Here is a 21,006-nt window from a genome sequence, read left to right as displayed (position 1 = left end):
TTTACTGCATTGTAAGTATTAATCCTGAGTTATTATTAACCTGTGTGCGTGCGTGTGTGTGTGTATGTCTGGCCAGAGGTAATTACCTTAGGCCTCCCCCAGCGAAAGAGAAGCCATCCATAATGCAGAGGAGGGAGAGTCAGGGGAGTATACAGAGCAATAGCTTGGCTTTTGGCACATTTTCTCCTACGACCAATTGCAGCTCTTCCTCGGCTGCCTCTCTGATTGCTATCTGCAGCACAGAAAGAGAAAGAAGCACAGTTCGTCTATGTTGAACGAGTCTTCATCCCTGTTCTGTTGCCTCTCTGGTGAGAAGCTGTAGTAACTGCCTTATGCAGCACAACAGCCAAGCTCTGGGAAGTTTGTTTTCCTTTGGCATATGTGAAATATTCACACTGTCCCTTTAATACTCAGCTCTCTGTCTTGTGCATGTATTTGTAAAGTGATGAGGGAAAACGAATCACAGGCTCTAGATGTGCTGTCTAACATTAGCAAGTTAAATGTTGCACTCAAGACACAAATGCCTCCTTTGTACGTCCTGAAGTAATGAAACTTGGAAGACACACACACACACACACACACACACACACACATACACACAACTTTATTTTTTATATCTTTAAAAAAGATTTTATTCACAACGCCCTCAGCCCAAACACAACCGTTACATCAATTTTCCACTGTTTCTTCCTGGGTGTGAAATCATTAAAAGCTCCTCTGTTTCTTGCCAGTGGCTTCAGCTCTCTATTAGCTCTGTGACACCTGCCTTATCTCTCTGAACTCACCCAATGATTCGGCTGATTTATTTATGATCCAACTGTCTATAGTCTGCAGATCACAGCAGTTTATTTACATGTTGTTAGGCGTCACTGGGCAACTGTCTGTCTTGGTGTGAAGAAAAACAGCTCTCTGATAGCAGAGTCCGTCTGCAGTGACGGGCCTGATGTTCTCAGTCAGGATGATGTCATTACAGTGACTAAGGGCCACTGCTTGAGTGTAGTTACTCGAGCCAGGGTGTGGAGAGCCATTGTTGGCATCTTCATGTGGATTGGAGCAGAATGACCAGTGTGCCTGTGTTCAGTCCGATAAGTCAAACATAACCTCTGACTTGACATGCTCCTCCTAATTTTCAAAATAAATGCACAAACTGAAAATGTAAAGGATTTGGATGTTTGTACATGGGGAGGACTATGAAGTCTCCTTCATTTGTTCATTTATTTGACTAATTTATGTGCGTTGGATGTGGCCACCAAACAATATTACATTTGAAGACATGAGCCTAACGCTCTGGGAGATTGTGATGGGCTTAACAAAACAAAACAAAAAAAAAGAAACATCATGGCAGTCCCACTGTTGTAGTTAAGATAAAACTTAACTGGTCAAATATGTCATGCTGTGTAACCACAGGTTTTGTACAACCTGAGAACATATTTGTCATGTTAGCTTTGGCGATGACTTGTTGAGTCGTTAATTATCTGTGGTCAACCATTTTCATTAAGCTTTTTCTGCATCCCTGACAGGTTTATAGACCTCTGATCATATTGGCACCAGGGCCAGCCGGACGGCCAATCAGGCGACAGCAGGCTCACTGAGGAGGGAGACGGACAGTGAGACTGGAACCACATCCACACTGCTTCACCCATCCCACTCTATCATCACTGCCATGTCTATACCCAGCGGCAGCCCAGAAAGAGAGGGCTCCTGTGGGACTCTCCCTCAGCTAGAGTGCCCTTCCTCTCCTCCCGGCATGGATCCAGACCCCCCGTCAACGGGCAGCCCAGTGCTCAGCCCAGACTCATCCTCCCATGACGCAGTGCTATCAGCACCAGCGGCCTCCCCGGCAGACTCGGAGAACCTGAGTCCTGATGAGCTGGAGCTGCTGGCCAAACTGGAGGAGCAGAACAGGTGAGAGCGCTCCTCAGCTACTGAAGTGAGAAGAAAGCAGTTATTACAGTCGTGTAGCAGCACCATTTCCTTTCTAAAATTCTAGAAAAGGATTAAGCTGCTCTTATGTACCATTCATTTGTTATTATGTCCAGCTAAGTAGCTTATCACATACAGTAATCAGTTGTTACTTACAACACTAAGAAGTGCATCATTAATTAACTACATTAGCATTTTGGTTTAGCGGCAATGTTAAAAAAGAAAAAGCCCCCGTCATGACTAGCATATTCGCTGTGTTGTATTTCACTGCTGTGTTGAAGCTAATGCTAGATGCTATCAGAGTTCAGGCTAATGTTTGCAGCTCTGCCGTGATCCTTATTGGATATGGGAAGGTTCACAATCCAACAACCCCAGCCAATGATACCCAAGGTAGCATTATGTTAGCTAAATAAATCAGTTAACATAATCTAGACTTCACAGTATCCTGGGCTCATGAACTTTCCCCACAAATTCTATAACTAAATACTACACTAACATACAACTCAACTCAGTAACTCAATGCTGAAAACTGTTAAAATGTGTAATTCATGCATGGGGACACAATAAAAAAGTCATCCAGAGTTAAAGGAAACAATTTCATCAGCTGATAAATTAATATTAACATTAATACTCACCATGACCAAAAATAAGTAACTAACACTAGAATTGCTGCCTTACACTTGAATGCCTCCACCATCCAGTTAAGTCAACAGCTGAGGTCACAGTGACTTTGACCTTAGATTTTTACCACCAAAATCTAATCGTTTCATCCTTGAGTCTAAGTGAAGGTTTAAGCCAAATTTTAAGAAATTCCCACAAGGCCTTCCTGAGATATTGCACTCACAGTGGATAGTTGATCCAATACACAGTCAGAGTCTCCATGACAAGCCTCATCTAACTGCAAAGAAACTGACCTTGGAGATAAGGATGAGTCGAAGGAGAAGGTGATGTGACAGAAAGGGGAGAGGCAAGTCTGCCGTCAGCTGGCAGCCACCAGGGAGCACATTTCTGTGCACTTGGCTTTCAGTGCAGCTGGTGAAAATGTCGCTCCCTTCATCATTTATCCCCGCTGTCTTCCCAGTGTGGCGTATGCTTTGGATGATCCAAGAAACAGCCTGTATGGGTGCTCGGATAAGAGACACATGACCATTGAGCTCCTCATGAAATTTCTGGACCATTTAATTAAACATGCCCCTGAGGAACGCCCCTTGGTTCATTGAGTGGAGCAGCACAAAACTCACTTTGGCTGTCATGTAACTCTGATCTGCAGAGTTACCAAATTGAGATTGTGCTTCTCCCCTCACACACCACTCAGCTGCTGGACATCATCACATTCAACCCCTGAAAGCTGTGTTCAGCACCCTGGCCAGGTGCATAGGTCTGGTGAGAGGGATGGATTCAGGACAACGGGCATCTGTCAAGAGAGAGTTTGAAAAGTATGTAAAAACAGCCAAACAGGGCTTTGTTTTAATGAAATAACACTCCCAACCATACTGACAAACTAACACTAAACTGCGATATAAAGCAATGCTGTTTATTGATTTAATGTTGGCTAGCTGGTGAGGATGCTTACTTTTTGCCTGGGACATGTAGATTTAACCTCAGTCTTTTAGCACAAAATCATTTTTGCAGTCATCTGCAGACTGAAGACCTTTTACAGGCTTCTGGAAACCTGCCTTTGTCTGCCTGAATATAAAATAACACAAGAAAAGTCTGTGAACTGTAGATAGCTGATGTACGAATTAAAACCTCTTGATCAAACAAGCTCAAGAATGTAGGTGAAAGAAAGTTAAAAGGCTACGTGCAGACTGACTTCATGTGCAGAAGTGCAGAAAATGATGGATGAAGGTAGCGTGTAAAACATCTTATTAATGAGGTGGTCTAATATGGAATATAATTAGCACTTCATGAAAGCAGGTGAAAAATACAGTCTCCATAGACTGTTAATTGAGATAGCGGTTCAGGTTATCAGCAATCTAGGTAGCTCTTTGTGATGCTGAAATTTTAAATGTTTCACTAGGAACATCAAAGTGCATGAGCTGTGATCACCTACAATGTTTTCTCCTTTAAATGCCAAATATCGAGCAGTACATAGCTAACACTAATATTACAGTCCACAAAAATCAATCATCAGAATCATCATCATTGCGAAACACCCAGAGATATGCTGAGATGAAGAAGAAAGTCTGTCCTTCAAATGCTCTCTGAGAGCTTTTAAACCAATCCCTCATTTTCAAGAGTATATGAAAACATTAAAAATTGATATTTTTGAGGCTTAAAGTGACAATCGAAGTCCAACCTTTGAGTGTGTTTATCCCTGTGACAAAAAAGTAAGCACAGAGATGGATAGCAGAGAAGTCAGTTATGCAACAGGAGTAAAAAGCTTCGCATCGAACCATCTGTAATACAATTAGGCTGCAGCGTCTGAGCTCAATTAAACAATGAAGCTAAATGTTTTACAGTCACCTTTCAAGCCCACAGTGTGTGAGAGTTTGATACTCAAATAATAGATTTTGGGTGCTTTAGGGCTGTGGTCACACTCACTTGTTTCAATACAGACGTTTTGGCCTTGTCACTGTTCAAGGTGTGTGTGCACCCAGCCCAGTGCAAAGGGATTTGTGTAAAATGACCACAAGCCATTGTCAGTTTGACCTAGAATCACAAATCTGCATGCTCTACATCTGCAAGAAATACTCTGGGTAACAGAAAATGGGTATGTAGGTTAATGTTTTAGAAAACAAAGTGAACAGATATATACACAAATAACAGAAGGACTAAGATTAGGTTGTCAATTAAACAGAGAATTGCAGTTACACTTCACTGCAGGGATTTAGACAATGCTGCCTCTAATTATTGAAAACAAAAAGGAAATGAAAAGGAAAATGGTTGAAAAAGACCATTAATCTGTTTCCTGAGAGTATTCATCAATTTCACCAGCATTAGTCATACAGTACACAGGTAACGTTCAAATTATTTTTGTTTGTCTCAATCAACAATACAAACATTTTACTTTCTCTGACTTCCTCAAAAATGCCGCCTGAAATTCACATCATTAATAAAATTCCAACAGTTCAATAAAAAATATGCAAAGTTGATCAGTGACATTTATTGAATCAAACGGATCTCCTGCAGGACAGCCTCCATACGCAGCTTGAGTCTGACAGAGGGTACTCTTTCGTCGGGGGCAGCACTCCCCCTCGTTTACAATGCTCGACTAGAAAGGACTGCAGCTTTTCCATCATCCCCAAAACAATGTCGTACTCTACGCATACAGCCAGTGTGTGTGTGTGTGAGACACCAAAATGTAGCAGCATAGTTTTTGTCTATTCATTTAAGCGATATGATAAAACCCTGATGTGCACAAATTGCATCCACATTTTGACAATTTCCACAATATTTGTGATTCCGTCCATGTTTTCTGTGCCGGGTAAATCATCGGGCCCTACATCAGAGGAACATCTCAGTCACTAAACCTGATAACCTTTGATTTTTGCTGGAAAGTAAAACACTAAATGCACCCAGGATGTGACTGTATGTACTTCCAGGAATCTCATTATTTTATCTGCTCAGGATCTGTTTTCTCAAGGATGATATCTGAAAATGTAATCACCTGATTTCACTGTTCAAGAGTGAGATTTGTTTCCTCTGTTGACTCAAGGCTTAATCCCACAAAAAATAAGAGCACCAGACACTCTGTGGGAAATGTCTGTATAATTTGATTAGACTTTATTAAGCCCTGTAGGGTCTTGAAATCACTTTCAAAAGACAAAAAAAAGAGTAGTGTTTTAAGTGTAAGGAGCCACATACTGTACAGTAATTCATGCAGCCATCACGTGTTTCAGCAGAGGAGTAAAAGTGCAACACATAGATGTCAAGTGACTTAAAAGAATCAGACATTTGGGGTCAAAGTGGGAGTGAACCTAACCCCCTTAGGGTGAAGAGCGGTCTCTTTAATCACATCATCTCTGTTCTGATATTTAAAAACAAAAATCATATAAAAGAATAGATCAACAGTTAATCTTAGCTATTTGCTATCTATCTCAGAGTGAGATGAGCAGATCGACACAGCTCTCGTATCCAGAAACAAAGCTACATCCAGCAGTCGGTTATCTTAGTTTACAAACAAAAAAGCGAACAGAATCAGCGCGGCAGCACCAGCAAACCTCAGCGATTAGCATATTTTTCTTGTTTGTTTAATCTATACAAGCACTGAGGTGTAAAAACGCATTCTGGTTTTATGAGGGCTTATTTGCTGGGCTATTTCTTTACCAGATGCAGTGTTCATGTTTACTGTGCAGACACGAGGGTGGGATCGATCTTCTCATCTGACTCTGAGCAAAAAATCTAATTAGCTTCCTCATCATAATGCACAAATATTCCTTTAACTCTTGATTATTTGTGAGAAATACAGTTTAAGACTTCCTGACTCAGCTTGACCTCACAGTCTTGTTTCTTAAGTTGCTCTCCCTAAACTAGCTCTGCTGACTTTGATTGTAATGAGCATGAGTCAGTGAATATGTGTTTGAATGCACAACTTCTGAACATCTTCATCTCAAGACCAAAACAACAGAATATGTACACGGTCATGTAGGCACTTGGAAATGTGACCCACAGACCAAGCCCCTTGTTCACGGTATGAACTTATTGTACTGTCATCCAGTTTTACTGCATATGAGATGTGGCCTACTTTCTTTTTAAATTAACTCTGTCAACTGGGATCCTCCCTTTGGTCTGACCCCACATACAAAGGCGTATTGTTACTTTTTCCATAGTCAGCCAGCTGTGTGTGTAATGTCCTCATGAGTCAACCCCCGAGTCTCTAGTTTAAGGTGACAAGCCCTGAGGCTTCTGGTGCCTCTGCAAGGTTTTCTACAAACTGTACTGATCCTCGCAATGTCACAGTCTGCCTCAATGTCACATCTGCCTGCCATGACTCCCGATGCACATCTTAGCTCTCTGTGTGCACCATCTTGTAAAAGACAAACATGCTGTGCCGTATAATCATGTGCCTTTTTTCTTCGGAAATAATCAATTGCAATTTGAGCTTCCCAACCTCAAAAACTGTCTTTTCATGCAGATTGCTGGAGGCTGATTCCAAGTCCATGCGCTCGATGAGCGGTTCACGGCGCAACAGCGGCTCCTCACTGGTGTCCAGCTCCTCGGCCTCCTCCAACCTGTCTCACCTGGAGGAGGATACCTGGATCCTGTGGGGCCGCATCGTCAATGAGTGGGAGGAGTGGAGGCGCAAGAAGGACAAACTCCTGAAGGTGGGGCTCGGGAGCTGGAGATGGAAAGATTATGTTGTCATATGCAGCGTTTTCCTCAGAATGAGTCATTGAATTTAATTAAAAATGAGAACATCAGTAGGAAGATTATCAGCCTTCACCTTTTATTTTTACGTATCGTTGGTCAGGTTTCACAGGAAGTTTACTGGGTCGGAGCAAAACAGAAAGAGGGGACAGTAAATCCCTGACTGATGTCACCTTTTATGCAGAGGCTGATCGGCCGTCTGTGTCCACTCACAGACTTTGTCACTGGTCTGTGGATGTGCACACGTGTGCGTCAGTAGCTGAGGGTTTGTTTTTGCTGACATTCCCTTAAAACTGAACAGAATTTGCGAAGAAAACCCTTCCTGATGAATCTGTCGCCATGTGTTAACAATAGTTTTAATATCACTGCACTGGCAGCTTTAAATTGTATTGCACCAATATGCCGCTCTCTCCTCCCGTCCTCTCCGTGTCTCTCTGTGTCCTCTGTGACAAGAAGAGAAAACCCAGGGGAAGATAAGATGGATGAAGGGACAGGACAGCAAAATGAGTCAGGGCAAAATGGGAGCAATATGACACTGGCTGGCAGCAAACTCTACAGACGCAAAAACAAAAAAAAAAGAGTCATAGGGTAGAATCATCGCTCACTACATTAAGGAAAGAGCTATTAATCCTCTTTAATGTCTCGCTCTCTCTCTTTGCCCTCCAGGAGTTGATCAGAAAGGGCATCCCTCATCATTTCCGGGCCATCGTTTGGCAGCTGCTGGGCAACGCCACGGACATGCCGGTGAAGAACCAGTACTCTGAGCTGCTAAAGATGTCATCCCCCTGTGAGAAGCTCATCCGCAGAGACATCGCCCGCACCTACCCCGAGCATGAGTTCTTCAAAGGCCAGGACAGCCTGGGGCAGGAAGTCCTCTTCAACGTCATGAAGGTGAGCACTGCAGCGTTGACCTTGTAGGTGTAGTCTTGTCAGGGACCTTTGTCATTCCTTATTTTCCCATCAACTCTCAACTGTTCGTCCTATCTAATAAAGACAATGCTAATAATAACGTATGTAATTTCTTTAATTATCACAGTCTTCCTCCTCGCTGCCTTTGTTTCTTTGTTCATTGACAGTGGCAACTGTCAATCAACAGAGCAATATGAAAACAAGAATGTGTGTTTCTCTGCCTGCATGTCATGCTCCTGCACAATACACACAAAATGGCACCTACCCATAAATACATTCATTTAAAGCGTTAAGCTCCTTTGGGTTCCTTCTAATATGTCCATTATTTCTTTGAATATGGAAAAGATGCCCGTCCCGATTTCCCAGAGCCTAAGATGATGCTTGTTTTTTTTACCAAGGAGCCAAAACCTAAATATCTTCATCCATCCATCCATATTCTATACCGACTATCCCTTTCGGGGTTGTGGGGGGACTGGAGCCTATCCCAGCTGTCAACGGGCGAGAGGCAGTGTACACCCTGAACCGATTGCCAGTCGATTGCAGGGCAACACACAAGACAAACAACCATTCACACTCACACTCACACCTAGGGGCAATTTTAGAGTCACCAATTAACCTAATGAGCATGTTTTTGGTCTGTGGGAGGAAGCCGGGGGAACCCGGAGAGAACCCACGCATGCACAGGAAGAACATGCAAACTTCACACAGAAAGGCCCCACTCGGGGATCGAACTGGCGACCTTCTTGCTGTGAGGCACGCACACTACCTGCTGCCCCACTGTGCCGCCCTAAAGATGTTCAATTTGCTATAATATGAAACAGAGAAAAGCTGCAAAACATCATATTTTTGAGAGACTGGAACAGCAGGCAGGATGTCTGATAAATTTGACCAAATAAATTTTAACAAAAATGTGGAGATTTGTTGTTCACAGCCACAGAAACAAGCTTGTAGACAGTGTACACCTCAGTCGAGGTCCCTGGTAGGTCAGCTGAGCAGGAAATGAAGGGACTGTCGCTCTCAGTCTGGATGTTCGGTCAGGATTACAGATGTAATCTGTGCTGCGCTGTATAAACACAACACACAGCAAATGTAATGTGTGCTTGTGTGTGTGTGTGTGTGTGTGTGTGTGTGTGTGTGTGTGTGTGTGTGTGTGTGTGTGTGTGTGTGTGTGTGTGTGTGTGTGTGTGTGTGTTTTCAGGCATACTCTCTGGTGGATCGAGAGGTTGGTTACTGCCAAGGCAGCGCGTTCATCGTTGGTCTGCTGCTCATGCAGGTAATGATCAGAGATTTCACGCAATTTATCCACAAATGATCCACAATGAGGATATTTTTCCTAAAGTCTCAGCACATTATGTCTGAGCATCACTTTAATCGGTCCCACTAGAACTCCCTCTTCAACATAAGCTACGTCTAATTTATTCCTAATGAGGGAATTTTGCTCACTCCTCTCCCCTCCTCCCAGATGCCCGAGGAGGAGGCGTTTTGTGTCTTTGTGCGTCTGATGCAGGAGTACCGTCTGAGGGAGCTGTTCAAACCCAGCATGGCTGAGCTGGGCCTCTGCATCTACCAGTTTGAGTACCTGCTACAGGTAAAGAGGAAGCAGGAGAGTGTCAGCAAACATGAGACTTGTAGTGTAACTCTCATCCACAGAGGGGCAGCAAATCACTCATTTATATCTCCAGCACATCCCTTTATATGTCCTTTTGACTATATTTTAGTCATTCCAGGCTTTAAAATCTTCCTCTTTTTTTGGAATCGTAGGAGCAACTTCCAGAGCTGAACGTCCATTTTCGATCCCAGAGTTTCCACACATCCATGTACGCTTCATCCTGGTTCCTCACCCTTTTCCTCACCTTCCTCCCTCTGCCTGTTGCCACACGAATCTTTGACATTTTCATGTATGAGGTAGGAAACATTATCAGTCGGTGTTTTGAAATATCAGAAGATGCATTTGATGTGTTTGACTGTGTATATTCAGTTCTGTTATTTCGGCTGAGCACATCCAGTGAAACATGTGACCTGTCTGCAGGGCCTAGAGATTATCTTCCGTGTGGGCCTGGCCATCCTGCAGTACAACCAGACTGACCTCATTCAGCTGGACATGGAGGGCATGTCACAGGTTGGCCGCTGCAGCTTTAGACTGCTTGTTACATGAATTTCTCTTCAGATTCAACCACTAGTCACGTGTCCCATTTACCCTTTTGCACACGAGCTTCCTGAACTAGAGATCTAAACGGCAGACGTGCTTCTTTCTCTCAGTCACATTAATTCAAAACAGAAACCAAAACCAGGCCTCATTTGATGGTGTGTGATGGTGTTAATGGTAAGGCAGCACAGAATTAACTCTGAAAAAAAAAAAAAAAAAAAAAAAAAAACGCATTTGTTGCTCCTTCATAAAATTAGAAAAAATTAGATCTCTGTTTGCCTTTATTTTGTCTGATCTCTAATTAGAGACAAAACTAAGGAAAAAAAAAAAAAAAAAATCAAAGATTAGATTTTCAGGTTGGAGTAATATGCCCAATAAAACAGGGTTGATAATTGTTATTTTCATCATTGATTAATCTATTGATAATTCACTTTATTAACAATTTTATTAATTAAATGTCAGACAGTAATGGACATTATAATTTCCAGTCCAAGCCTGCAGTATTGACTTTAGTATCATATAAGAAAAGCAGCAAATCGTCACATTTGAGAAGATGAAATGAGAGAATTTTGGCATTTATGACTGAAAAATGAGTCTGATCTCAGTTAAAATATGGTACATTTGTATTCAAAATAAGTACATCTGTATAAACTTTATTGCTGTGAATCACAGTATGTCAGAACCATCTTAGCTGGATGAGGTGTTGCCTCACTGCAAGGCCCGCGTTGAGCCTTTACTGCTGTCTGTCTGCTTCTTCATAAAATATGAATGAGCATCTTTGTCTGTCTTGCGCTCTCTAATCTTGTGTTTCCCTCGGGGTCTGCCAGCATTTCCAGAAGGTGATCCCCCACCAGTTTGACAGCTGCCCAGACAAGCTGATCCTCAGGGCCTACCAGGTTAAATACAACCCCAAGAGAATGAAGAAGTAAGAGCGCTTATTACTCAACTAACGCCCAGTGAGGCTCTGGACGGGCTTCATGTGGTCAAGTAGGATTTGTCTGACTAATGCTGAGGTTTTTGCACTGATCTTTGACTTTTAAGTATTAAGATTAAAACAGACCAATCAATGACGCACAGCAACCAAGTCCTTTAAAAAATGAAATAAATGTCAAGGTAGCATTGCATAATCCTCTGCTGTTTCTGTTCATTTTTTTATCAGACTTGAGAAAGAATATACCACAATTAAGAACAAAGAAATGGAGGAACAAATTGAGATCAAGGTGTGTGTGTGTGCGCACAACGTAGATGTCTTAATAAATACTTTGTTAGTGGAATTTAAAAACTGAAAAGGTCATCCAACTGTTCTGTACCTCTCTCTCCTCTCCCTGCTCAGAGGTTACGCACAGAAAACAGGCTGCTGAAGCAGAGGATCGAGACTCTGGAGAAGGTAAGAGATGAGGGTTGATTGCATCTCGTCTAAACACTAAAACAAATCTGGTTTATGCATCATCATTGAGACAGAGCAGCCAGATCTCTCAGCGGAGGACTCTTCACGTTCGGATCAGATCTAGTTAAACAGTGGAACGAGATAATGCTGTGGGTTTCATTTTGTCAGCGCATTTTCTGTTGTCGGTTTTCTTCTGCTGCTCAGGAGCTTGTTCTTGTAGTGTGTGTTTGTGTGTTTGTGGGTGTGGATGCTTGCATTTGGTCCTGTGTTTTTCCCTCTGCTGTGAAGAGACGCTACAGTTTGATCTTGTCCTCCTCTCTGAGTGATCGCACCGAGGCCTCTTTCTTCTTGATTGACTCCTAAACCTGTGATCCCGTTTCTTTCTTCTCCTGGAATTTCCTCTGGGTTTTGTGGTGGTTTATCCTCCCTGGTGTCCCGCTGTCTTTCACTTTCTCTTCATCTCTTTTTTTTTTTCATCATCTTGTTCCTCTTCTTCGCTGCGCTGTAGGAGAGTGCTGCTCTGGCAGACAGACTGATACAGGTAGAGTACTGCAAACCACTTTCCTGCTGACCTCACTGTCCTCTGCCCTCCTCGTACCTCCCCCCTCCTCCTCCTCTTTCTGCTCTCCTGCACTGCTTCTCTTTCTCTTCTCAATGGTAACCAACCAAAAGTGCATGAAAGCTATTCTTTATGTTGTGTATCTGTTCAGTCCACAAGACCGTCCTGTAATCCCTGACTGCATGTGCTGTTTATCCATGATGGGTGTTCTAATATGAGGTTGTACAATCCCTGCATGTGGCATGTAAAACTTTATTATTATCATTACTATGACAGACTTTTGTTTTAAATACTCATAGTTTACCAGAATATGAATGAAACAAGCAATATAGTTTGACAATTTTGGGAATGTGTTGATTTGCTTTTGCAGAGAGTTACATAAGAAGACTCTCATGTCTGTACGCTAAATATGAAACTACTGCCACAAGACGCTTTGTTTATCTTAGCTTAGCTTAGCTTAGCTTAGCTTAGCTTAGCTCACTAGTTAACGTGTAAATGTGTTTGTTTAATTTGTACAAAACCAAAGTGTAAAAACAAGATGTTGTGGTTTTACAGGAGGTTATGTGTCAGAATATTTTAGACTTTTTACACTTCAGGTCTTGAAGGAATTGAACAAAAGAGATATAGTGTGTTAATTTGTGAGAGTTAGAGGTGCTGGTGGGCAGACGGAGCTAGGCTAGCTGTTTCCCCTGTGTCCAGTCTTTATGCTAATTCAGCTCACCAGCTTTAGTATTTAAAGCAAAAACGTGAGTGGTATCAATCTTTCCTGAAGCCTATTTCCCAAAATGTCAAACTATTCATTTAAGCGCTATGCACCATGCGACAAAGTTCTGCTTAATGTAATAATGTTGCACTCCCCAGATGCCCAGAATTAACATTTTCCCTGCATTGGTATATTGTCTGCATGTTAAAGTTTAAACTGCACAGCTGATCTTGACCCCCTTCCTGCTCTGGCTTGCTGTTCCAGGGTCAGGTGACGAGGGCACAGGAGGCAGAGGAGAACTACGTAATCAAGCGGGAGCTGGCGGTGGTGAGGCAGCAGTGCAACACAGCCAGTGAGAGCCTCGAGAAAGCACAGGACACCATCAGAGAGCTGCAGCAACAGAAGGTGAACACCAACCCGCAGTCTGTGCCAGAGCCTATTGTAGCAACAGAGGCGGTTGTCCAACACAGAGGAGAGAGAGAAATGTCATTTTCCCACACGTATGTTGAACAACAAACAGAAGCAATTAATCCACATTTCTCAGCTGAATCATTTATTAGGTCATGCTTCCTGAGGTCAAGAGATTAGATCAGATTTCAAAATCAGGGCTTGTTTTATGTGCAAAATCTTAAATGTAATTCCTGATTTAGTTCATACAAGTTTGGAGAACTGATAGCGTGAAGGTGTCTGCAAAGTGCATTTTCCAGTCTTAACTACTTCAAGGACTAGTTTGACTTTTTGGGACCCGTGCAAATTAGTGTAAACAGACACGCTAGCTGTTTCCCCCTGCTTCTAGTCTTTATGCCAAGCTAACTGCAGACTATAGCTTTGTATTTTACAAACAGACATGAGAGTGGTGCCAGTCTTCTGGGGAAGTGAATTCTGGAAAATAAAGCAAATACATGTATTTCCCAAAATGTTGAACTATTCTTTTGACAAGAAACACTGTGCTGACATTGTCCAAGAAAGATTGTGGCTTTCCTGGGAGATATCAAGTCATCTCACGGCATGCAGTCAGTCTAAGGTCAGATTTGTAGCAGCCTGTGTTTGACTTCAATGAACTGATTGCATTGTGCCGATTGTCTCAAGACTTCAGTGGAAATTTGTTTGCAACACAAGCCACCAAAACACAAGACCTGTTTCACAACATGACGACAAGGAAGGTGCGTTTCTCATGACAGCAACAAAAATATACAGACTGTATCAAAATGGGGTTTGTCTTGAACCCTTTGAGCACATTTATCAGGTTTATCAGGTTTGACACACAAATATATATTAAAATATTCAAATGTCAAAACATGGTGAAAAATTATCCCAAAGTGACATCTTCAGGTTGCTTCTTTTGTTCAACCAACAGTTGAAAACCCAAAGATTCTTCATTTACAATCATAAATGACAAAGAAAAGCAGCACATTCTTCATTTAAGAAGCTGGAACCAGCAAATGAAACAGTTAGTCCATTATCAAAATTGTTGCCAAGGAATCTTCTTTCTGTTGACTAATCAATTAATCAACCAATCGTTGCAGCTCCACAAAGCATGATAAAAACATTTACTCAAACAAACCACAAATTTACACATCTTGAAAACAAGTGAGTTATAAGATGATTTAGGATGCCCTGCCTGCTCTCATACAGCCGTACACTGTGTATTCTCAAGGTTTAACAAATGCGTCGTCTGGACTTCACTCCACATAAAACATTCACAAAGCTGGTTTGTCTTCAAAGATTGAAACCTGTGTTTCTATCATTATTTACTAGCCAGTGCACTTCTTCTTCTTCTTCCCTGCCTCTTTTTGGTGCATTGCTGTGTTTTGTGGTGCATTATCACCACCTGCAGTCTCCCAGATCAACCATGTGCATTGTCTCACCAGCATTCGTGTGCAGGAACGCAAACAAAACACAGAAAAAGGACCCACAAATACAAACGTTGCTCTAGAGGTCAAAAACTCCTTTTATGTGATTTATGTCTGTATTTTGTTTAATACAGTATATTGAAATGTTTCTATAGCAGCTGATGGTGTAAACTCACCTCTCATCCTGCTTATGCTGCATTTTATGTCTCTGCGCTTCGTCCACATCAGACAAACAACCACAGTGTCAGTGGCATAGATTCGAACGCACCCACATCAACAACACACCCAGGGTGGCAGCACAGCGCTGTGCAGCATGAATGATGCATTTTGTTCACATGTAGAAATCAGCTCTGGGCAATTTTACCGATCGCACCAAATCACAAGTCTGGTTCAGATTTTCTTTTTTCTTTCCTGCATTTTGATTTGTGTTTGTTAACAAAGAAGAGAATCACACAGTCATGTTTCCATGTGAAGCTCAGAGGAAATGAGTAATTTACTCATGAACTAACCGTGCAAAGCTCAGCACCCCAGACTTTTTTTCTTCTTTTTTTTTCTTTGGTCTCCAACATAGTGAATTCAAAATGAAGTAACTATTACAACCCAGATTACAAAAAATGGGATGCTGTGTAAAAAATAAAACAGAATGATATGATCATTTGCTTATCTTTCTTGATGTATACACATTTCAAAACAGTACAAAGACAGTATATTCAATGTTTGACTCATCAGCTTCATTGATTTTTGTAAATATCTGCTTATTCTGAATTTGATGCAGCAACATGTTTCAAACAGGTTGGGTTAGGAGCAGCTAAAGACTGGGAGAAAACACCTGTTTGGAACATTCCACAGGTGAACAGGTTCATTGGTAACAGGTGATAGTATCATGATTGGGTGTGAAAGGAGCATCCTGGAAAGGCCCAATTGTTCACAAGCAAGGATGGAGCGAGGTTCACCACTTTGTGAACACATGATTGTATAAAGGATGTTACTACATGGGCTCAGAAACACTGTGTAAAACTTTTGTTGTTAAACACAGTTTATTTGCAAATGATTGCATTCTGTTTATTTATGTTTTACATAGCGTCCCACGTTTTTGGGACTTGGGTTGTAGGTCTAGTGCTTTCTTTCACTTCAATTGTAGAATGTTTACATTCTGAAAAATATTTTCTCCCAGCATGAATGTGACCACCCTCAAAATCTTTAAACCTCATCATCACCATTTCATTTGAAATCCAGCACGCTGGAGAAGAGCTGAAACAATGTGAAACTTAAAGCTGTCTGAATACACATGGCCCAAATGACATTAAATGTGGAAAAAGCTGCATCATAGTTTTCTGTTTATGCCTCCGTGCCAGCGACAGCCGTGGCTAGAGGCATAATGTTTTCAGGTTTACCGTATGTCCGTCCCACAACGCCTGAGGGGAAATCCTTCAAATTTGGTAGATATGTTCTCATGGACTCAAAGATGAACTGATTAGATTTTGGTGGTCAAAGGTCACTGTGACCACACACAATGCATTTTTAGCCATCACTCAAGAATTCATACACTAATTATGACAAAATTTCACACAAATGTCTCATAGAATAAAATGATGAAGTGATGACGTTTTATATCCTAAAGGTCAAAGGTCAACCTCGCAGTGACATTGTAAAAATCATAAAACTAATTGAAGACAGCGTGTTTCTCACTGGACATTATTCACTGGAGTCATACATGACAGTGATAGTGATGACTTCCATTTCACCAAAGAAGACACTTATGACACAACTAAAATAGTTGATTTGACTTTATCAAATAGTTTGTGATACTAATGAAATGTAACTAAGTACATTAACTCAAGCAAATGACTCAAGTACAAGTTTGACATAATTGAAATTTCTACTCCACAGCATTTCAGAGGGAATACTGGACTTTTTTAATTTTTTGTACACTTTGTACACATTTTATTTTGGCAGTTGGCTATAATGTAATTACAACAGTCCAACAGTGTATAATTTAATTAATAGCTCTACAACAGTAAAATAGTACTTATACGTGAATGCATCAGCAATAACTATAACTAATATTCTAATATTAATAGTATAACACTCACGGGGCAGTTTTTTGCATTGAGTACTATTTTGATACTTCAAGTACATTTTGTGAGAAATACATGTGCAATGCAGGGCTTCCACTTGTAATGGAGTACTTTCATATTGTAGTATTGTTACTTTTACTTAAGTAAAGGATCTGAAAACTGCCTCCATCACTGGATATTGATTTATTATTTCAGTGTTTTAAGTGCGCACTGGAACTGATGTCATTGTGACAGTTGCATTTATTCCAGCTCCGACTGCTGGCAGCCATCAGCCACCAGAGTTCACACACCTCCAGACACTCACAGTCCTCTTTGATAACCAAGACTGAGAAGCCTGAAATGATAAATCGAGACTTTTTACGCACGCTATGTACTTGCCCAATTTCAAGCTTTTGTATTTTGCTTAGTAGGAAAGTATTTTTCCACTCAGCCGTCTCTGGTTTTCTGCTGCGCTCACACCCCTTTTCTTTATACTTCCACTTTGATGTGGTGGCATAGAAAATTTACAGTAGCTCTCTACTTTCTGACATTACTCTGAGTCAGTGGGGCAGGAATGACACTTGGTACCAACTTCATTTTGCTGATTAGTTATTTTGAAGTTGATTTACTTGTGTCTATTAAGTATTGGGAACGTCACTCACAGAAAAGAGAAATCAACCAACGCTGTCAAGGCGTCGTACAAGTTTTAAGAACTGTTTCATTATCTTCCTGTTGCAGCTGAGCCGCAGGTGATCATGATCAGGGCTTAAAGTGGCACACTGGTGTTGATGCTTTTGATCTATTTGTTACAGAAATGGGGAAGAAGTCATGTTTGTTTTGCTTTGCTGCATGTATGGCTGCAAATTTCCTGCTGCCTGCCCCAAATGTAGAGGTGTGCAGATAACATGTTCTTCATGACATTAGTCCTCAGAAAAGGACCAACACTGGACTGGCAAAGATTCAGTGTGTGAATACTCAATTTGCTGTTAGATTTCTCAGCAGAAGAGACAAAATGAACACAGAGAGAGAGTGAGAGATAGCGGCAGCAGCTTTTGGCACAGTTCACCCCATTGAAGCACTATGCTAATCTTAGCTGAGCTGAACTCCAAGTCATGATTAACACCATCATTTGCAACTGGTCTACATATGACCAAAAAAAAGGGAAGGATTTCATTTAACCAAGAATCAAAGTATACCCCAGTGACACCAGTGATGTTTGTTTCAGTACACAGAGCAGTTTGTGAACAATCTGCAGACCCAGCTGGAGGAGTCCAGGCTGCGCGAGGCTGAGCTGCTGGGAGCGCTGAAGGAAATGCAAGACAAGGTCCTCGACCTGGAGAAGGTGTGCAAACAGACACACATCTTAGTGTGTGAGAGAAAACAGAGTGTGAAACATGAGCAGACACAGCAAGCATGTGCAGCTGTGAACGTGTTAAAGATAATCTGACTGTAAGCTAAACTATACAAGTGTGAGTCCAAATGATGAAAGAGGCACATTTGATGGTTCAAGCTTTCAGTTTTACTTCATAAGGTGTTGAGCAACAGCTGCCCTGTTTTCCCCTCATGATGATTTTACTGTAACGTAAAACTGAAAGCTAGAAAAAGCAAATATGGTGCTGTTATATTTTGGTTTTACAATTTCCTCATGGTTTTTAGTCACTTCAGTTGCTAACAGCTCCAGTCATACCAATTTGGTACAGGTATTCATGTCCTATTCAGGATGAATAATAATGGCTGGTCAAAATTTTAACGGGTCAAGTGCTCTGGCTTATGACCAAATATCTGCAGCCTCAGCTGTACTTTGTGTTTAGTGATATTTAGCAAATGTTAGCATGCCAATGCGTTATACTAAATGCGGTTATTCACATCTCCTAGCATTTGAGAAATATAGGGAAGATAGTTGACTAGCATCAGCTATAATTAGTAGCCATCCCTCAGTCTGGTTGTTCAGCCTTTGGCCTCACTAGCTAGTGGTGACCTGTGAAAGACGGTCATTGCTGTTTAGGTAGAGAGGACCAGGAAATGAACTCCAGGGTCTTGCAGACAGAGGTTCAGGTCAGCACAAAAATCCTCCACTTGGCTATCAATACTTTCCCTCCATCATTAGTTATATGAGTGTGTGTAGGTGTGTTTACAGGTTATATGTACTTAGGCTGGTGGTGATGATGGAACTTTCCAGGAAACTGAGCAGTTTGGAAAATAGGTTAGCACTGCTCAGTCTGAGCTTTTATTGGCTGACACTGACACTGCTGTGTGAAGTCAGCAGTCTCATATGTACCTCCTATGCATTGCATTTGAAAATTCAACTATTGATCTCTGAATTAATTTGCATATTTCATATTGAAGTGTCATTTTCAGTAGCCATAGTAGCACAAATAAGTGCTGTATATACTGTATGCTGTATATTCCAAAGTCTTGGAATATATCAGATTGCCAAAAATCTTTTTTTTTTTTTGTCTTTTTTGTCTTTTTCACCCCCATGCCCCAAGTTTTGTCTTGCATAACACCCCTGTGTTTGTCCATCCAGAGGAGCAGTTGCCTGCCTGATGAGAATAATGTGGCGGCTCTGCAGGAGGAGGTGAAGCAGATGAAGCTGAGGGAGCTGGAGACACTGAACTCATTCAGAGAGATGCAGGACTCCATCACTGAGCTCAACCAGCGCTGGCAGGTAACATACAGACTGCTGCAGTTTCTCTAAGAGTGCATGATCATGTGCCCCATCTGTGCAGTTACACCTGTCCACCCTGTGTTTCTGCAGCATCATATGTCCCGTGGCAGCAGCACAGGCGGTGGGGGCGGCCACTGGAAGGAATCGCCGAAGAAGAACGCCATGAACGAGCTGCAGGACAAACTGATGACGGTCAGACTGAGGGAGGCCCAGGCCCAAGCTGAGCTCCGAGAGGTTAAACTCAAAGCCCTGCAGCTGGAGAGCCAGGTCAGATATGCTGTACAATGCATACACTCTCAGTCTTAGAGGGTATGCAAACATCGAAGTCTGAGAGACAGATATGGTGGTGATGATGGTGCAAACATCAGTGCAGTTGTGTTTCAAGCATTTAAGGTCATGATAAAATGTTAAAGGAGGATCTTCCCTGTAGTGTTATGCAGCAAACAATAATGACACACGGAGAAGAAAAGTCTTTTAACAAGCATAATGCCGAGGATTCACTGGTTCCAGCTTCACTTTATCACTGTAAATTAAATAATTTTTGGTTTTGGACTGTCAAAATAAGCCATGTCAAGATGTCACCTCAAGCCCTGGGAAGTTGTGATGGGCATTTTTTACTATTTTTTGTACATTTTATAGACTAAACAATTACTTGCTCGTCACACAGCAATTTACTAATGACAACGTTTGACTCGGCTCTCTCACATTTGTCTTCCTTCACTCCAGAACCAGATCCACAGCAAGCTGATTGGTCGCAATGAGCAGGAGCGTTCCGCCCTGCAGGACCGACTGCAGATGCTGGCCAATCAGAACAAAGCTCTCCAGGCCCAGCTCAACGAGATGAAAAGGAAGCAGGCCGAGTCTGACTGCAAGGTCGGTGCATGGAGTGAAAAAGAAAATAAGTTAGGTAGGAAGGAGGGAAGTAACAGGGAGAAAAGGCTGATTGATGGGAGAACATTTTCCTGGTCCAGCTTAATGAAACATAAAGATAGGAACATATAGTAAATGTACACTTTTAACTGAGTGGAAAAGTAACAACAAATGAAGACAAAGAAGGAATGAAGAGCATAGAAAGGAGACAGGGTATGACAGAGACGGATGGAAAGAGGAAGAGGGAGAAATAGAGCAGAAATAGAAAACTGTTTCAGCAAAAGCGGATGAGAAATGAGTCTGACTATAAATCTGGGATTTATGAGGAGGACAGAGATGTACATGGACGGACTGAGACGTTTATGAAATCCTGTATATCATTGTCATCCACAGCATTCAGCTATAAAGCAGGAATGTCTTCTTTCTCTCCTGTCCCCTAGAGTAAAGAGGAGGTGATGGCAGTGCGACTGAGGGAGGCAGACAGTATGGCTGCCATGGCTGAACTCAGGCAGAGGATTGCCGAACTCGAGATACAGGTGTGTGTGTGTGTGTGTGTGTGTGTGTGTGTGTGTGTGTGTGTGTGTGTGTGTGTGTGTGTGTGTGTGTGTGTGTGTGTGTGTG

At 41.9% G+C, this 21,006-nt stretch overlaps 1 protein-coding gene across 2 annotated transcripts in view; it reads left to right on the top strand.

Annotated features, from left to right (window-relative positions):
* Window positions 1-21,006, top strand: part of evi5l (ecotropic viral integration site 5 like) — a 38,060-nt gene that overhangs the window by 9,405 nt on the left and 7,649 nt on the right. Inside the window, exons 2-18 of one of the 2 annotated variants that reach the window (XM_070975212.1) lie at window positions 1,521-1,905; window positions 7,001-7,190; window positions 7,900-8,124; window positions 9,341-9,415; window positions 9,605-9,730; window positions 9,904-10,047; window positions 10,172-10,261; window positions 11,116-11,213; window positions 11,448-11,508; window positions 11,622-11,675; window positions 12,184-12,216; window positions 13,202-13,342; window positions 18,073-18,189; window positions 19,375-19,515; window positions 19,606-19,782; window positions 20,242-20,388; window positions 20,826-20,921. In XM_070975212.1, the coding sequence (XP_070831313.1) occupies window positions 1,664-1,905; window positions 7,001-7,190; window positions 7,900-8,124; window positions 9,341-9,415; window positions 9,605-9,730; window positions 9,904-10,047; window positions 10,172-10,261; window positions 11,116-11,213; window positions 11,448-11,508; window positions 11,622-11,675; window positions 12,184-12,216; window positions 13,202-13,342; window positions 18,073-18,189; window positions 19,375-19,515; window positions 19,606-19,782; window positions 20,242-20,388; window positions 20,826-20,921 (2,157 nt within the window). In that variant the 5' untranslated portion in view covers window positions 1,521-1,663. The remainder of the gene's footprint in view (window positions 1-1,520; window positions 1,906-7,000; window positions 7,191-7,899; window positions 8,125-9,340; window positions 9,416-9,604; window positions 9,731-9,903; window positions 10,048-10,171; window positions 10,262-11,115; window positions 11,214-11,447; window positions 11,509-11,621; window positions 11,676-12,183; window positions 12,217-13,201; window positions 13,343-18,072; window positions 18,190-19,374; window positions 19,516-19,605; window positions 19,783-20,241; window positions 20,389-20,825; window positions 20,922-21,006) is intronic. The other variant, XM_070975213.1, reaches the window with a different exon arrangement.

Source organism: Chaetodon trifascialis, chromosome 2, assembly GCF_039877785.1.
Source record: "Chaetodon trifascialis isolate fChaTrf1 chromosome 2, fChaTrf1.hap1, whole genome shotgun sequence".
In the NCBI taxonomy this organism is placed as follows: domain Eukaryota; kingdom Metazoa; phylum Chordata; class Actinopteri; order Chaetodontiformes; family Chaetodontidae; genus Chaetodon; species Chaetodon trifascialis.
This window is presented reverse-complemented; position numbering and strand designations above follow the sequence as displayed.